Here is a 17870-nt window from a genome sequence, read left to right on the forward strand (position 1 = left end):
CATAAATACTTATAATTGTTATATTTTTTGGTGAATTGGCCCATTTATCTATCATTATATAATGTCCTCTGTCTCTTGTAACAGGTTTTAATTTAAAGTCTATTTTGTCTAATATTAGTATAACCATTCCTAGTCTCTTTTTGGTTACCGTTTGTGTGATATATCTATCTTTTTCCATCTTTTCACTTTTGGTCTATGTATGTTCTTAGATCTAAAGTGTGTCTCTTATAGACAGCATATAGTTGGATGCTGTGTTTCCCAGAGAAGCTTATATTTTCATACCACTTTATGTTGCTGTCTCCTGTCCTTTCATTTCAACTTGCAGGACTTCCTCTAGCATTTCTTGTAGAACAGGTCTAGTTGTAATAAATTCTCTCAGCTTCTGTTTATCTGGGAAAGTCCTAATTTTTCCATCTTTGAAGAACAGTTTTGCCAGATACAATATTCTTGATTCACCATTTTCTTTCAGCACTTTGAATATATCATCTCACTTCCTTCTGGCCTGTAAAGTTTCTGCTGAGAAATCTGATGATCCTGTTGTAGTTCCCTTGTATGTGATGAATTGCATTTCTTTTTCTTTCTTTCTTTCTTTTTTTGTGAGGAAGATTAGCCCTGAGCTAACATCTGTGCCAGTCTTCTTTCATTTTGTATGTGGGATGCTGCCACAGCACGGTTCAATGAACAGTGTGTAGGTCTGTGCCAGGGATCCGAACCTGTGAACCCTGGGTCACCAAAGCAGAGCATGCAAATTTAACTACTACATCACCAGGCTGGCCCCATGAATTGCATTTCTATTGCTGCTTTCAAGATTCTTTGTCTTTGACTTTAGGCAGCTTGATTATAGTGTCTGTCAGTGTAGTTTTTCTCTTTTCTTTTGGAGTTATCCTGGTTGGAGCCCTTTGAGCTTCTTTAATTTGTATATCCATTTTTCCCTCATATTTGGGAAGTTATCAGCCATTGTTTCTTCACATAAGCTCTCTGCCCCATTTCTTTCTCTCTCCTACCTCTGGGATTCCCATAGTGCATATATTGATCCTCTTGATAGTTTCTTCTAAGTCCCTTAGGCTCAACTCACTTTTCTTTATTCTTTTTGCTCCTTGGATTGTATGATTTCAAATGACCTGCCTTCAAATTCATTGATTCTTTGTTCCACCTGTTGAGGTCTAATGTTGAACCCTTCTAATGAATTTTTTAGTTCAGTTATTGTGTTTTTCAGCTCCAGAATTTCTTGTTTTGTTCTTTTAAAGTTTCTGTTTGTTGATATTCTCATTTTGTTTATGCATCATTTTCCTGATTTCATTTAGTTGTCTGTCTTCTCTTTTAGCTCATTCAGCATTTTTATGACAGTTATTTTATTATTTATTTATTTATTTTTATTGAGGTATAATTGATATACAACAATATATTAGTTTCAGGTGTAAAACATAATGATTCAGTATTTGTATATATTGCAAATGATCACCACAATAAGTCTAGTTAACATTCATCACCATAGTTACAGAATTTTTTTTCTTATGATGACAGCTTTTAGCAACTTTGAAATATGCAATACAGTATTATTAACTGTAGTCACCATGCTGTACATTTCATCGCCGTGTCTTACGTATTTTATAACTGGAAGTTTGTACTTTTTGACTCCTTTTACCTGTTTCGCACACACCCTACCCCTGGCCTCTGGCAGCTGCCAATATGTTCTCTGTATCTTTGAACTTAGTTTTGGGGTTTGTTTTTAGATTCCACATATAAGTGAGATCATATGGTATTTGTCTTTCTCTGTTTAAGCTATTTTGCTTAGCATAATGCCCTCAAGGTTCATTTATGTTGTTATAAATGGCAAGATTTCATTCTTTTTTATGACTAAATATTTTATTTATATATATATATATATATATATATGTATATATACACACACGCACACCCCACATCTTCTTTATCCATTCATTCATTAATGGATGCTTGGGTTGTTTCCACATCTTGGCTATTGTAGATAATGCTGCAATGAACAGTGGGGTGCGTATGTCTTTTGAAGTTAGTATCTTTGTTTGTTTTGGTTAAATACCCAAAAGTGAGATTGCTGGATCATATGGTAGTTCTATTTTTAATTTTTTTGAGGAACTTCCATGTTGTTTTCCATAGTGGTTATACCAATTTACATTCCCACCAACAGTACACAAGGATTCCCTTTTCTCCACATCATCACCAACACTTGTTATTTCTTGTCTTTTTGATAATAGCCATTCTCATCAGTGTGAGATGATGTCTCATTGTGGTTTTGTTTTGCATTTCCTTGATGATTAGTGATGTTGAGCACCTTTTCATGTACCTTTTGGCCATCCATATATCTTCTGTGGAAAAATGTCTATTTGGATCCTTGGCCCATTTTTCAATCAGATTGATGGTGGGTTTTTTGCTGTTGAGTTGTGTGAGTTATTTATATATTTTGGATATTAGACTGTTTCTGGATGTATGATTTACAATTATTTTCTCCCATGCCTTAGGTTGCCTTTTTGTTTTATTGATGATTTCCTTTGCTGTGCAGAAGCTTTTTAGTGTGGTATAGTCTCACTTGTTTATTTTTGCTTTTGTTGCCTTTGCTTTTGGTGTCAAATCCAAAAAATCATTGCCAAGACCAACGTCAAGGAGCCTACCACCTATGTTTCTACTAGGATTTTGTGGTTTCACATCTTACATTCATGTCAGATACATTTTGAGAAATGCATTGTTAGGCAATTTCATCATTGTGCAAACATCGTAGAATGTACTTCTGCAAACCTAGATGGTATAGCCTATTACATACCCAGGCTATATAGTACTAATCTTATGGGATCTCTGTCTTATGTGTGGTCCATCAGTGACTGAAATGTTATGCAGTGCATCATTGTATGCAATTTGGGTACAGAAAGTATAGATGTAATCCTTCAAGGTGCTCATTTTTAATTTGATGAAAGACAACCTGAATGCATAAAAAACTAAATAACAGTACAGGACCTAAGTAGCAAATACAACAGTACAAGAACCACCACTATTAGTTATGCAGAAGCAGAAATGACAATGAATTGAAGTGGACAGGGCTGGCTTCTGAAGACTTTGGCCTGGTCCTTGAGTGGGTAAGATCATATCTTAGTATCTGTCTTGGAGAAAAAAATCACACATCCAAAGGCAAGCCTGTATAGGCAGTATTGTTTGTAGCAGAAATGTATAAATAATCTAAATGGTCATCAAGAAAGTGGCTAAATAAACTGTTCCGTCTATATGTAGAATACAGTGCAGCAATTAAATAGTGGAGATAACGTGTACTGACAATTTTCTTAGTAAATTGTTGACTTTTAAAAACAGATATCTTAGTTCATTCGGGCTGCTATAACAAAATACTGCAGACTGAGTAGTTTATAAACAACAGAATTTATTTCTCACAGGTCTGGAGGCTTGAAGTCCAAGATCAGGGTGCCAGGTTGGTTGGTTGAGGGCCCTCTTTTGGCTTGCAGACTTCTTCTGGTTGTTGGAAGGGGCTAGGGAGCTCTGTGGAGTCTTACAAGAGCACTAATCCCACCTGATGACTGTAGTGCCTTCCAAAGACCTCATCTCCTAACACTATCACCTTGGGCTTTAGGATTTGAAGATATGAATTGGTGAGAGGTGGGGGAGTGGTGGGGACACAAACATTTAGACTATAGCAAGGGAAGTTTCAGTTAATATGTATGATATTAGCTGAGTTAAAAAACAAATCAAGCTAGTCTGCAGATGATAATACTGCATACTTTTACAGGTAAATAGTATAGAAGTTCATGGTAAAGGAAGGGTAGACTGATAACAGTGGTTATAACAATTAAGCATTCATAAATTACTTACATAATTGAAAATAAAGAAAAGGCCCAGATGAAAATTTATCAAAACACTAGTATCAGTTATTTCTGTTTATTGATATTATAAACAAATTTTCTTATTCTTTATATTTGACTATATTTTCTGAATTTTTACAGGAAACATTTTATCAGAAGATGTTAAATTATACAGTCATTTATAAATGAGAGAGAAATAATTGACAAATCATTAATAAAATTAACTTTTACAAAGTGGAATAAAGGAACAAGTAGAATTTAATTAGGTAGAGAGATAAGGGAGTTTGTGGGTGTGGGATTTGGTTGAGGGAGACAGAAGAAAATCTAGAATGTCTCAGAAACTTTTTAAAGTTTTTTTTTTAATTTTTAATTTTTTATTGCGTTAATGATAGGTTACAATCTTGTGAAATTTCAGCTATACATTATTGTCTGTCAGTCATGTTGTAGGTGCAACCCTTCACCCTTTGTGCCCACCCCCCACCGCCACTTTCCCCTGGTAGCCACTAATCTGTTCTCTTTGTCCACAGGTTTAAATTCCTCATATGAGTGGAGTCATACAGAGATTGTACTTCTCTGTCTGGCTTATTTCACTTAACATAATTCCCTCAAGGTCCATCCATGTTGTTGCAAATGGGACGATGTTGTTCTTTTTTATGGCTGAGTAGTATTCCATTGTATATATATATACACCACATCTTCTTTATCCAATCATCTGTTGATGGGCACTTAAATTGCTTCCATGTATTGGCTATTGTAAATAACGCTGCAGTAAACATTGGGGTGCATATGACTTTTGGAATTGCTGAATTCAAGCTCTCTGGATAGATACCCTGTAGCGGAATAGCTGGATCACATGGTAGTTCTATTTTTAATTTTTTGAGGAATCTCCATACTGTTCTCCATAGTGGCTGCACCAGTTTGCATTCCCACGAGCAGTGTATGAGGGTTCCTTATTCTCCACAACCTCTCCAACATTTGTTACTATTTGTTTTAGTTATTTTTGTCATTCTAATGGGTGTAAGGTGATATCTTAGTGTAGTTTTGATTTGCATTTCCCTGATGATCAGCGATGATGAACATCTTTTCATGTGCCTATTGGTCATCCGTATATCTTCTTTGGAGAAATATCTGTTCATGTCTCCTGCCCATTTTTTGATTGGGTTGTTTGATTTTTTGTTGTTGAGTTGTGTGAGTTCTTTATATATTATGGATATTAAGCCTTTGTCAGATGTATTACTTGCAAATATTTTTTCTCAGTTAGTGGGTTGCTTTTTTGTTTCACTCCTGTTTTCTCTTGCCTTGAAGAAGCTCTTTAGTCTGATGAAGTCCCATTTGTTTATTCTTTCTATTGTTTCCCTTCTCTGAGAAGACATAATGTCCAAAAAGATCCTTTTAATACTGATGTCAAAGAGTGTACTGCCTACATTTTCTTCTAGAAGCCTTATGGTTTCAGGTCTCACTTTTAGGTCTTTGATCCATTTTGAGTTTATTTTTGTGAATGGTAAAAAAGAATGGTCAATTTTCATTCTTTTACATGTGGCTTTCCAGTTTTCCCAGCACCATTTGTTGAAGAGACTTTCTTTTCTCCATTGTATGCCCTCAGCTCCTTTGTCAAACATTAGCTGTCCATAGATGTGTGGTTTTATTTCTGGGCTTTCAATTCTGTTCCATTGATCTGTGCATGAGTTTTTGTACCAGTACCATGCTGTTTTGATTCCTGTAGCTTTGTAGTATGTTTTGAAGTCAGGGATAGTGATGCCTCCAGCTGTGTTCTTCTTTCTCAGGATTGCTTTAGCAGTTCAGGGTCTTTTTTTGCCCCATATGAATTTTAGGATTCTTTGTTCTGTTTCTGTAAAGAATATCATTGGGATTCTGATTGGGATGGCGCTGAATCTGTAGATTGCTTTAGGTAGAATGGACATTTTAACTATGTTTATTCTTCCAATCCATGTGCATGGAATATCTTTTCATCTCTTTACGTCGTCATCCATTTCTTTCAGAAAAGCCTTGTAATTTTCATTGTATAGGTCTTTCACTTCCTTAGTTAAATTCACCCCAAGGTATTTTATTCTTTTTGTTGCGATTGTGAATGGTATTGTGTTCTTGACTTCTTTTTCTGTTAGTTCGTTATTAGAGTATAGAAATGCTACTGATTTATGTGAATTGATTTTGTACCCTGCAACTTTGCTGTAGTTGTTGATTACTTCTGAAAGTTTTCCAATGGATTCTTTGGGGTTTTCTATATATAAGATCCTGTCGTCTGCAAACAGTGAGAGTTTCACTTCTTCCCTCCCTATTTGGATTCCTTTTATTCCTTTTTCTTGCCTGATTGCTCTGGCCAAAACCTCCAGTACTATGTTAAATAAGAGTGGTGATAGAGGGCATCCTTGTCTCGTTCCTGTTCTCAGGGGGATGGCGCTCAGTTTTTGCCCATTGAGAACGGTGTTGGCTGTGGGTTTGTTGTATATGGCCTTTATTATGTTGAGGCAGTTCTCTTCTATCCCCATTTTCTTCAGTTTTTCTCATAAATGGCTGTTGGATCTTGTCAAATGCTTTCTCTGCATCTATTGAGATGATCATGTGGTTTTTATTCCTCAGTTTGTTGATGTGATGTTTTACGTTGATTGATTTGCGGATGTTGAACCATCCCTGTGTCCCTGGTATGAATCCCACTTGATCATGATGTATGATCCTTTTGATGAATTGCTGTATTCAGGTTGCCAAAATTTTGTTGAGAATTTTTGCATCTATCTTCATCAGCAATATTGACCTGTAGTTCTCCTTCTTCGTTCTGTCCTTGTCAGGTTTTGGTATCAGTGTGATGTTGGCTTCATAGAATGTGTTAGGAAGTGTTCCATCCTCCCTAATTTTTTGAAATAGCTTGAAAAGGATAGGTATTAAATCCTCTCTGAAAGTTTGGTAGAATTCCCCAGGAAAGCCATCTGGTCCTGGGGTTTTATTCTTTGGGATGCTTTTGATGGCTGTTTCAATCTCTTTCCTTGTGATTGGTCTGTTCAAATTGTCTGCTGCTTCTTGAGTGAGCTTTGGGAGATTGTAGGAGTCCAAGAATTTATCCATTTCCTCTAGGTTATCCATTTTGCTGGCGTATAGTTTTTCATAGTATTCTCTTATAATCCGTTGTATTTCTGCAGAGTCTGTTATTTCTCCTCTTTCATTTCTGATTTTGTTTATTTGAGCTTTCTCTCTTTTTTTCTTTGTAAGTCTGGCTAGGGGTTTGTCAATGTTATTTATCTTCTCAAAGAACCAGCTTTTTGTTTCGTTGATCCTTTCTACTGCCTTTTTTGTTTCAATAGCATTTATTTCTGCTTTGATTTTTATTATTTCTCTCCTTCTGCTGACTTTGGGCTTTGTTTGTTCTTCTTTCTCTAATTCAGTTAGGTGTAGTTTAAGATTGCTGATTTGGGATTTTTCTTGTTTGTTAAGATGTGCCTGAATTGTGATGAATTTTCCTCTTAATACAGCTTTTGCTGCATCCCATATGAGTTGTTATGGCACGTTATCATTTTCATTTGCCTCCAGGTATTTTTTGATTTCTTCCTTAATGTCTTCAATGATCCATTGCTTGTTCAATAGTGTATTGTTTAGTCTCCACATCCTTGTGCCTTTCTCAGCTTTTTCCTTGTAATTAATTTCTAGCTTTACAGCATTGTGATCGGAGAAGATGCTTGTTATTATTTCAATTTTTTTAAATTTGTAGAGGCTTGCCTTGTTCCCCAACATATGGTCTATCCCTGAGAATCTTCCATGTGCGCTTGAGAAGAATGTGTATTCTGCTGTTTTTGGATGAAGTGTTCTATATGTGTCTATTAAGTCCAACTGTTTTAGCTTTTCGTTTAGCTCTGCTGTTTCTTCGTTGATTTTCTGTCTTGATGATCTGTCCATTGATGATAGTGGGGTGTTGAGGTCCCCTACTATTATTGTGTTATTTTTGATATCTTCTTTTAGGTTTTTTAATAGTTGCTTTATGAACTTTGGTGCTCCTGTGTTGGGTGCATAGATATTTATAAGTGTTATTTCTTCTTGATGAAGTGTCCCTTTGATCATTATATATTGGCCCTCTGTGTCTCTCTCTACCTGCCTTATCTTGAAATCTGTTTTGTCTGATATAAGCATTGCGACACTTGCTTTCTTTTGTTTGCTATTAGCTTGGAGTACTGTCTTCCACCCCTTCACTCTGAGCCTGTGTTTGTCCTTGGAGGTGAGGTGTGTTTCCTGGAGGCAGCAAATTGTTGGATCTTGTTTTTTAATCCATTTTGCCACTCTATGTCTTTTTATTGGAGGATTCAATCCATTTACATTGAGGGTGAGTATTGATGCATGAGGGCTTAATGCTGTCATTCTGTTGCTCATTTTCTGGTTTTCCTGCGTTTCCTTTGTTTCTCATCCTGTGTGTTTTAGCCTACCCCTTGACTTCTGCAATTTCTTATGCTGGGTTTCTTAGATTTTTCCTTATTTATGTTTTGTGTCTCTGTTCTGTGTTTTAGTTTAGTGGCTACCCTGAAGTTTGTATTTAGAATCTCGTGTATAACATAGTCCATTTTCTGGTGGTCTCTTACTTCCTCAGCCTACACTGTTTTAGTCCCTTTCCTCCTCCCCTCCTAAATTATTATTTTCATCTCTTATTCCAAATTGTGTTGTGAGTTTGTGGTTAGAGTGATAAGATTGTCTTTCCTTTTGTGATTTCCTTCCCTTTATCCTAATGTTATAGTTGAATATTTGCTATCCTATTCAGAGTCTATTTGTCTCCCTACTCTGTGTTTTGTGACCCCTTGCTCCCTTTTTTTCTTTTTTCAGGTATGAGAGCCTTCTTGAGGATTTCTTGTAGTGGAGGTCATGTGACTACGAAGTCCCTCAGCTTTTGTTTGTCTGGAAAAGATTTAATTTCTCCCTCATATCTGAAGGATATTTTTGCTGGAAAGAGTATTCTTGGCTGAAGATTTTTATCCTTTAAAGTTTTGAGTATGTCACTCCAATCTCTCCTAGTTTGTAAGGTTTCTGTAGAGAAATCCGCTGAAAGTCTGATGGGGGTTCCTTTGTAGGTTATTTTCTTCTGCCTTGCTGCCCTGAGTATTCTTTCTTTGTCCTTCATTTTTGCCATTTTTACTAGTATGTGCCTTGCAGTAGGTCTTTTTACATTGACAAATCTAGGAGATCTGAAAGCTTCCTCCACACACATTTCTCTCTCAATCCCTAGATTTGGGAAGTTCTCTTCTATTGTTTCTTTGAGCATGCTTTCCGCTCCATTTTCCTTTTCCACGCCCTCAGGAATTCTGATGATTCTTAAGTTGCATTTTCTCATTGAGTCAGCCAGTTCTCTGATATTTTCTTCAGTTTTTTAAATTGTTAGTTCTCTTTCTTCCTCTGTCTGGAGCCGTTCAGCCTGTCTGTCTTCGATCATGCTAATTTGCTCCTCTATGGTGTCTACACAGGCATTCAGGGAATCTGTATTCTGTTTTATATGATCCATTGTATTTTTCATCTCTAGTATTTCTAATTGATTCTTCTTTATAATTTCAATCTCTTTTGTGAAGTAACTCCAGAACTCGTTTGTTTCTCTATATTTCCCTTTACCTCATTGAATATTTTGAGGATAGCTATTTTGAACTCATCTTCACTTAGTTTACCCATTTCCAAGCCCTCAGGACCTACTTCTGTATTTTTATTGTTTTCCTTTTGGACTGGAGCTTTTATAAATTGCTGGATGGTAGAGGAGCAGTTTTTGTGCATGATGCTATTATTCGGCTGCAGTTGCAGCCTGTTGCCAGTAGATGGGGGTCGAGAGGCTTGTTTTCTGAGCCCTGTGCCTTCAGCCGTGATGCATGGGTTGGGGGAGGAGGGGCACTTTCACTCACTAGGACCTGTATTGGATGAGCTCTCGCCTTTTGGTCTCCAGGGTCCCTGGCTTGCTGGGGCTCCCCTACATGAAAGCTTGCCCCTGTTAGAGGGTTTCTGCTGCACAGGCGGTGGGAGTCCTGGATGATCCCCTGACGCACGGCCCCTCCCCCGCTCCTTCCCGCACCCGCGGCAGTGATCCCAGTCTCCAGGGGAGGGAGCGAAGTTCTCTCCTACCCCATTCCAGCTCCTCTGCGGTTGCTCCAGCTTCTCCGCCTTCTGTCATTAGGCTGCTGTGGCTCTCTGACTATTTCTGTTATTAGGATTTATTTTTTTTTTTCTGGTTGGAAAGCACTTGCTCTTTTTAGTTGTAATTTGGAGGGGAGAGATTCCCGGGTGAGCTCACGCTGCCATGTAACTGACGTCACTCCTAAAGTTTTATAGAGCCATTTAACACTGCCTTATATTTTTAAGCCACTCATTCAGTAACTATTTCAGGGCCTAGTAGGTGCCAGAATCACTATGAGCCTATTAGGGTCCCTGCCCCTAAGGAACTTATGTTTTGATGAGGAAGATGCACACAGGAAAATTAGAATACAGTGTAGCAAGTAAGAATCAATTGGTAAGGTGGAGAAACGGCTTGGTGAGGGTTGGTAGAGAAGGCTTTCCTGAAGGAACAGAAGTCTAAACTGAGATTTGGAGTTAAGTTGAAAGTCATGTGAAGTGTCTGGAGAGGGAAAGCAGAGACCAGCACATAAAACACCTTGTAAACTGTTTTAAGGACTTGATTTTATAGTGTTTAAATGTTTGGTATATGCAATTGCTGGATGTTCTTTGCAACATAGTAAACAATAATCATATTAGTTGTTTGGCACTTAGTAGGCACATAATAAACTGTCTCCTCTTTTCTCCTCTTCGTTCTCTTCCCTTCCTTTATATGCAGCTGATGCATGGCGTGAGTTTTTTTGGGGGAAATAAATGCAAACCCCAAAATGCTGCTGATTTATAAGGAGGTAACCTTAATTTAGCATATTGAAAGAATCATGTTTAGTTCACCAAAATAAAAATGCTATTTAACATAGTTGTCTGCTCCTTAAATCAGTGATCACAATGAGTTAGTTATGGAATTGAATACAATAAGATATTCAAAATTTTTGATCATCAACATCTTTTGACTTCTTACTACTTAATAAATTGTACTACTTTCAGGGTTATTTATACTGACAGTGGCTTGGAGTTTTGTAAATAACACAAGTAGTTTTTGTGTTTTGTAATAACACAGGCTATCTTAACACAATAACACAAGTTAAATACTTGTGTTTTGTAATGACACAAGTTACTTAATCTGTACTCAGGTAAATAAAATGTGGTGTCTGTATGTTATCTATTGTGGGATTCCCAAAAGAAATTCGTTTTTGCAAGACAAATCTCATATCATTTAAGGGGCCTGAATTGCCACAGGGAATCTTGAAACTGGCAGCATTGTTTACTGAACTTTTTGAAAATAGATTTCTTCCCTTCTTTAAAGGCAGATAATAACTGAAAGAATCATAACTTCTGTAAAGAGAGAACCTATCACATTATTATTTGTTAATGATGGGCTATTCCCATTTGGGAAGTTTACAGAAAAATAGTTAACAAACATGTGCAATTAGGAAAGGAGGAATAACTGAATTTTGTTACAATCTACAATCCTATTCCAAAACAAAAAAATACGCTGAACACTCTAGGCATACAACATGTTGCGTTGTTAGCATGGAAAAACTAAATTTTGCTTATCACTTGATTCACACCTCTGTGTCTTTAACTTGTGTTTTTTCAACTGCATGGAATGAAACAAGCTTTAAGACTTTTCTTGTCCCACAGAAAGTTCATCATTCCCTTCTTTGTGCCACCACTGTCCCTGTTATTATATCACTTGCTATGTTATTGTTGCTGTTATAGCACTTGCCACATTTATGACAGTTGTTTTCTATTTTCTTATTAGATTGTGACCTCCTTAAGTAAAGGGAATGTTTCATTCCATATTGAGTGTCCGGTGTCATAAATCCATGGTTAGCATGAATGAAAGGGGGCTTTCTGAAATTACATGGTGTTGCATAATGAAAAACTATTAAAGGTTAAAGGTTTACAGTTTTACTGGTTGATTGGTAGCTAGCACTAAGCAGTTACTTCTACTGTCTTATCATAGGAAGCTGGTTAAAACCCACAAGGATGTTTGAACAATAAGATTTATTTCATATAACTCTGTTACAAGACTGAATACCAAAGAGGTAAGGGAAAGAATGATAAGCATATTACTTCGAGTGTGCCAGGGTTTAGGGAACCTCACTCATAACTAAGTGTAAAAGTTCAAGTTTTTAAAATGGAATAATTATTCGGTTTACAAAAAAGTTTACTACATGAGTATCTTAAGTAGTGTTCTTTTTTAGTGCATTTTAAATTGTTAAAAATAGGAGGAAGCGTGATGTAATGGAAAAAGCAATGTAGTGAAATCTGGGTTTTTGGGGTTCTAGACTTGACTCTAATACCAACTCTGATTTGGGACAAGTTTAAAAACCTCTTTGAACTTTAGTTTTCTTCTCTGTAAAAGTGTAGTTTATAGTATATCATATTCAGTAGTACAACTTTAATATCAGTTTATTTTGTTTCATTTTTTTAAAGGCAAATTTCTTTTTTTTAAAGACTGGCACCTGAGCTAAGATCTGTTCCCAATCTTCTTTTTTTTCTTCTTCTTCTCCCCAAAGCTCCCCAGTACATAGTTGTATATTCTAATTGTAGGTCCTTCTCGTTGTGCTATGTGGGACACCACCTCAGCATGGCTGGATGAATGGTGCCATGTCCACGCCCAGGATCCTAACGGGCGAAACCTAGGCTGCCAAAGCAGAATGCGCAAACTTAACCACTCGGCCACAGGGCTGGCCCTGAATTTATTTAAAAGTGTGCTTATAGAGAATTTTAAGAATGAAGCTAGTGCAAAGGGAGGGACAAGTATTTTGAATATAGAAACCACCTAAATTCAGAAGATTATTTAAATTTTGTAAGTATTCATCCAAGATATTTTTGATATATTTTTTAAGGGATAAAGCAAATCAAAAAACAGTCTACTTCTAGTTTTATAAAACAAAAAAAATGTATACATTAATGCATGTGCAGGAAAACATACAGTAAGATAAGTATTAATGTTATCTCTAGTGTGGGTTACATATAATGGAAAAAACAAGGAGAATAAAATAATATTTTTCTTTTTTCTACAATGATAATGAAGAAAAACTAAAACAAACTTAAAAGACTATTTCAAAAGGACCATTTGTGGCTTTGGAAAAGTAGATTATTATTTGCCATACAAGCAAGGAAAACATACTGGGAGCTGGGGCCTACATGTCAAAGGTAGGCTTTTTTTCTGTTTCCCGGTTTTACTGAGAACTGTTACCCTTGGTGGAAAGCAGAAGACAAGACCACTAAGTGATTGGTGTTCAGCTCTTTAGTTGTAATGGGAACAAGAGTTCCTATTATGGGGTCTGTGGACAAACTTTAGGGGAATCCATGGACCATTTGAAATTGTATCAAAAATTGTGAATGTCCATTCATGCATTTCATGTATGTCACTCCAGTGACTGGGTCCGTAGCTTTTAACAGATTTATAGAGAGCGCATGATCCAAAAAGGATTAAGAATCCTATGGACAGTTCTTGTCTGCTTGTACATAGAGTATAAGTTGTGGATTTTAGGCACAGACTACTGAAAGTGACATTGTTTATTCGGGTCGTGGAGTGATGAGAATAATTGTAGAGCTGTTGATTTTTCTCTATGCATTTCTATCTTTCCTGCTATTGTTTTGTAACCTTTGGTTTTTGTCTACCATTTTCATCCAAAAAGCTGCCAGACTCCTCAAAATAAATCTAATTTAGAGATTCTAACCTTTTCCCTAACAGCTCAGTTTATTGAGGATCTTTCCATTTTTTTTGTCTTTTTATCAAGGAATGAATTGCAATTGTGCACTCAAATGATTTTTAACAGGTTTTGTTGCATTTAAACAATTAGAGTTTTATCTTTATTTATTTATTTATTTAAATTTATTTATTTATTTGAGGAAGATTAGCCCTGAGCTAACTACCGCCAATCCTCCTCTTTTTGCTGAGGAAGACTGGCCCTGAGCTAACATCCATGCCCATCTTCCTCTACTTTATACGTGGGATGCCTGCCACAGCATGGCTTTTTGCCACGTGGTCCCATGTCTGCACCCGGGATCTGAACCGGCAAACCCCAAGCCGCCGTGAAGCGGAATGTGCGAACTTAACTGTTGCGCCACCAGGCCTGCCCCTCATCTTTATTTATTTTTTTGTTTGTGTTTTTTTTTAAGATTTTATTTTATTTTTTTTCCCTTTTTCTCCCCAAAGCCCCTCAGTACATAGTTGTATATTCTTCGTTGTGGGTTCTTCTAGTTGTGGCGTGTGGGACGCTGCCTCAGTGTGGTTTGATGAGCAGTGCCATGTCCACGCCCAGAATTCGAACCAACGAAACACTGGCCCGCCGGCAGCGGAGCACGAGAACTTAACCACTCGGCCACGGGGACAGCCCCTCATCTTTATTTTTATAGGCAAAAAATGAGTAAGTTCCTCCTACAATAAAGACACCATCCTTTTAATCTGTAAGACTTTTTATGTATATCTGGAACCTTGAGGATTTATACCCTGTTCAGTTCGTGATTAATATTTAATGTGTAACTGGAGTCTGTAGACTTTTAACATTTTTTTCTAATTCCTCTTTTTGAGGAGTAGGGGAGTGGTTAGAAAGAATGTTATAGCAATGATCTTGGATTCTAGTTGCTTATATCAGAAGCACCTCATGATTATGTTTGAAGACAGTATGTCTTTCTGTAAGAAATTTCACTATTTCCACACCAGCATCTCATTAATTCTTCCTGCATTCCCAGGAGAAGTGTTCTGAGTACTTGGTTTCGTTCTGTGTAGGAGAAAAATGGAGGTACTGGTACTCTTTCTATTTAAAAACAAAAAAACACTCAGAACTCAGGGTCTCTGTCAACCTTCTCTCCATTTGGAATTAAATTTCAATCAGTTAGTTTAAATATTAGGTTATGTTGCATACTCGGAACCTAGATATGAAGGGGTCTTCACTTTCAATCATAGCTGTTGATCTAAAAGTTTTTTAGCTTTGGAATTTCACAAAAATGTTTAGTTAAATATGTTCAATCCTTTTCCATTTAAGGTTTTTGGAGTAAAAATTTTATGTATACGTTTTGGTTAGGGTACTTTTTTTGAGCTTGGTTTGAATTTGATACTGTACATCTTTTGTACTCTTCCTAAGGTATTGTGAAATATGTGTGTAGCATATTTCAGGTGAATTTTTAAAAACTGTTCATCACATTTGGTGATAATTGGCAACTTGTAGAGTGTAATATGGGCATAGTTGAGAATATTGCATAAAAATCTATCTTTTCAAATTCATTTCTTCACTTTTCTCACCTGAAGAAAAAAATTAGTAGTACTATGTGGTTTACTCATAATAATATTGCGATTTTAGAAAGAAGATTCCTGCTTTACTTATATGAAGAGTTGAGATATTAATACGTATTTCACAGGGTTATTTGAGAATCAGTGGGATAATAGATGTGAAATGCCTAACACAGTAACTGCACACAGTAGGTTCATTCCAACAAAGGCTATATGTAGCATAAGATGTAATCATGCTTACAGGGAATTGAAAGTCACTGGAGTAGGGAAAAATTAATATATGCCAACAAGTTCTGCCCTGTCCAGTTATTAAATTCATTTAGAATTAATGAACAATTTGGAGAGGAACATGTGGAGTAGAAAGTTTCATTAAAATGAATCTTTATCCTTACATTGGTTGTCTGGAAGCAGAATCAAATAGATAGTAAGAGACTGGCAAATGATAGCAAAATATTTTTTATCTTTGGAACTGCCCTCACAATTGCCATTTTTCATACCTCTTTACCTGCATTAATTCACTCTAAATTCTTCCTTTTGTGTGGAGATTTTTTTAAATTACATTGTTCTAATGAGAGAGGGCAGTCACCTCAGGAGGCAGTTTTAATTTGTTTAACATGCTAACGAAGTTGAAGTCACCCTCGGAGTATGCCTCTCTGCACCTGACATGCCTTCCCAAGGCAGGATGCCTCCCGCCTCCGTGTGAATAAGAGGAAAGGCTTTCCCGATGAGTTAGACAAAGCCTGCCGAGCCCAGCTGGGAGGAGTTTCCTTCTCTGAGTAGAGCTGGTACAGTCAGGGGCTTTTGGCCACCTTGTGTTCACACCCTTTCACCCAGCGGATTACCTGAGGTGGAGGTGGAGAAGGGAGTGTTGCTCTTTGCAGGGGCCCCTCCACTGGGAGGGCTTTAGCCTGAGAGGAATTGTGGCAGTTGCGGGTTCTCTATTAGAGGCAGATGCTGTCTAACCCCGGTGTGCCACTCCTTCTCCCATACAGACCAGAACATCAGGTCCATCCTCTGGAGTCTCAGGTGGCACCACAGCGGCAGCCTGGGCTAATGATTTGGTGGAAAGGGAAGGGGTGGTCCTTCTGTCTGGACCCCTCACGGCTGACTCACAGGAAGTGCTAGCAGAGCTTGGCACTGGGCGAAGCAGCGCCAGGATTCTGCCCCTCCCTGCCTCGGTCCGCCCACCCTCTCCGATGTGCGCTTTGCAGTATCTCTCGATAGAACAATGAAGTGGTTTTAAGTTTGCTAAGACTCTCAGGGAAATTCTTTGGACTTCTGTGACAGTCTTCAAAATGTTTTACTACCGACTTTTCCAAGAAGCTGTGTTTTAAAAAACCCTTTCCTTCGTGGATTGCTTTGTCTGAAGATTACTCAGGGTGACCATGGTTCAGTGCTTTAGCCTCAGGAGGCAGCTATCCAAGGTGGGTAGCTTTGTGTGTTTATTTAGGGGAAACTCTCACTAGCTTCAGCATGGTTTCCTTTTTCTCTAGAACTGTTCTGTCAAGCTTGCCTTCTCCAGTGCTAAGGAGGGGCTGGGGGAGGAAGTGCTGCCTTTTGTTCTTTCCTCTCACAGACACAAAGGTTTAAGGCTGACTGCACTGGCAACCTCAGATTTTGTTCCCCTAAAACTAGAGCTGTCATCTGTGAATTTGGAGCAAGTTGTAGTTTGCTTCTCAGATACAATTTCCGGAAGATGTGTGTGAAAGAGAGAACAGTGGGTAAAAAGTGTATATTTAATTAGCAGTTAATCTAGCAGCTTGTTGACCAAGATGAGAAAGCCTTATTGGTCTGTGGAATCAGTGCTTTCATACAAAATTTAATATTAAACTGGGGGAAACTACCATAAAATAGTTAAATAAGCAAGACTTGCATGAAATATTAAAATGAGTGGTTGTGTTAAGATACTTGCATACTTAATGAAGGAGTGTGTGAAAACAGTAACCAGAAGGCTCACAAATCAATTTTTACATAATTTTATTTGAAAAACAGGTTTCATTTCTGCAGCTTTGGGGGAAAAGTTCTTCCAATCCAAGAATATCAAACTTAAAAAAAAGACAAAGAAAAAGCGAAGCCTTCTTTGAAGAGGGACTGCTGATGTTATGAATCAGCCCTGGCAGTAGCCAGCCTTCTCTTGACCCAGTCATTGAGCTCTCATTTTAACAAGTGCAGAAACTAGTTTGGAATGAGGTATGTTGAGAGTTGAGCTTTATTTCACAAACCATTCTGTTCTTTAAAAGCTCTTTTTAGGAGCTGGCCCCGTGGCCAAGTGATTAAGTTCGCGTGCTCTGCTGGCTCAGGGTTTCGCTGGTTCAGATCCTGGACGCAGACATGGCACTGCTCATCAGGCCACGTTGAGGCGGTGTCCCACGTGCCACAACTAGAAGGACCTGAAACTAAGCTATACAACTATGTGCGGGGGGGATTTGGGGAGATAAAGCAGGGGGAGAAAAAAAAAAGCTCTTTTTGAAAATTATAGCAGTTGGTAGCAAAATTGTGTTACACTTCATTCCCTGTAGAGAGAAGGTTAAACAAATCAGTAGGCATTTTTCACTTCTTTGGTTGTTAGTCAGAATTGTTAAATCCTGAAAAGTGTTTTTATTTTAAGGGAAAACTTTTAGTTCCTCACAGATGACCTCAGTGTAGAATGTATGCACTCAAGCAAAAATGAGCAAAGCTCTTACCTCCATCTCCATGTCAAGTTT

The 17870-nt window shown here is 37.5% G+C and overlaps 1 protein-coding gene across 5 annotated transcripts in view; it reads left to right on the top strand.

Moving 5' to 3' along the window:
* The window catches only part of TMCC1 (transmembrane and coiled-coil domain family 1), a 252278-nt gene that overhangs the window by 110144 nt on the left and 124264 nt on the right, over positions 1-17870 (top strand). Inside the window, exon 1 of one of the 5 annotated variants that reach the window (XM_014838430.3) lies at positions 16295-16589. The exons of the other annotated variants lie outside the window; for them this stretch is intronic. Within the exon in view, the coding sequence (XP_014693916.2) occupies positions 16551-16589 (39 nt within the window). The 5' untranslated portion in view covers positions 16295-16550. Of the gene's footprint in view, positions 1-16294; positions 16590-17870 lie in introns of those variants that run through there. 5 annotated transcript variants of the gene reach the window in all.

Source organism: Equus asinus, chromosome 21 (assembly GCF_041296235.1).
Source record: "Equus asinus isolate D_3611 breed Donkey chromosome 21, EquAss-T2T_v2, whole genome shotgun sequence".
Taxonomy (NCBI): Eukaryota; Metazoa; Chordata; class Mammalia; order Perissodactyla; family Equidae; genus Equus; species Equus asinus.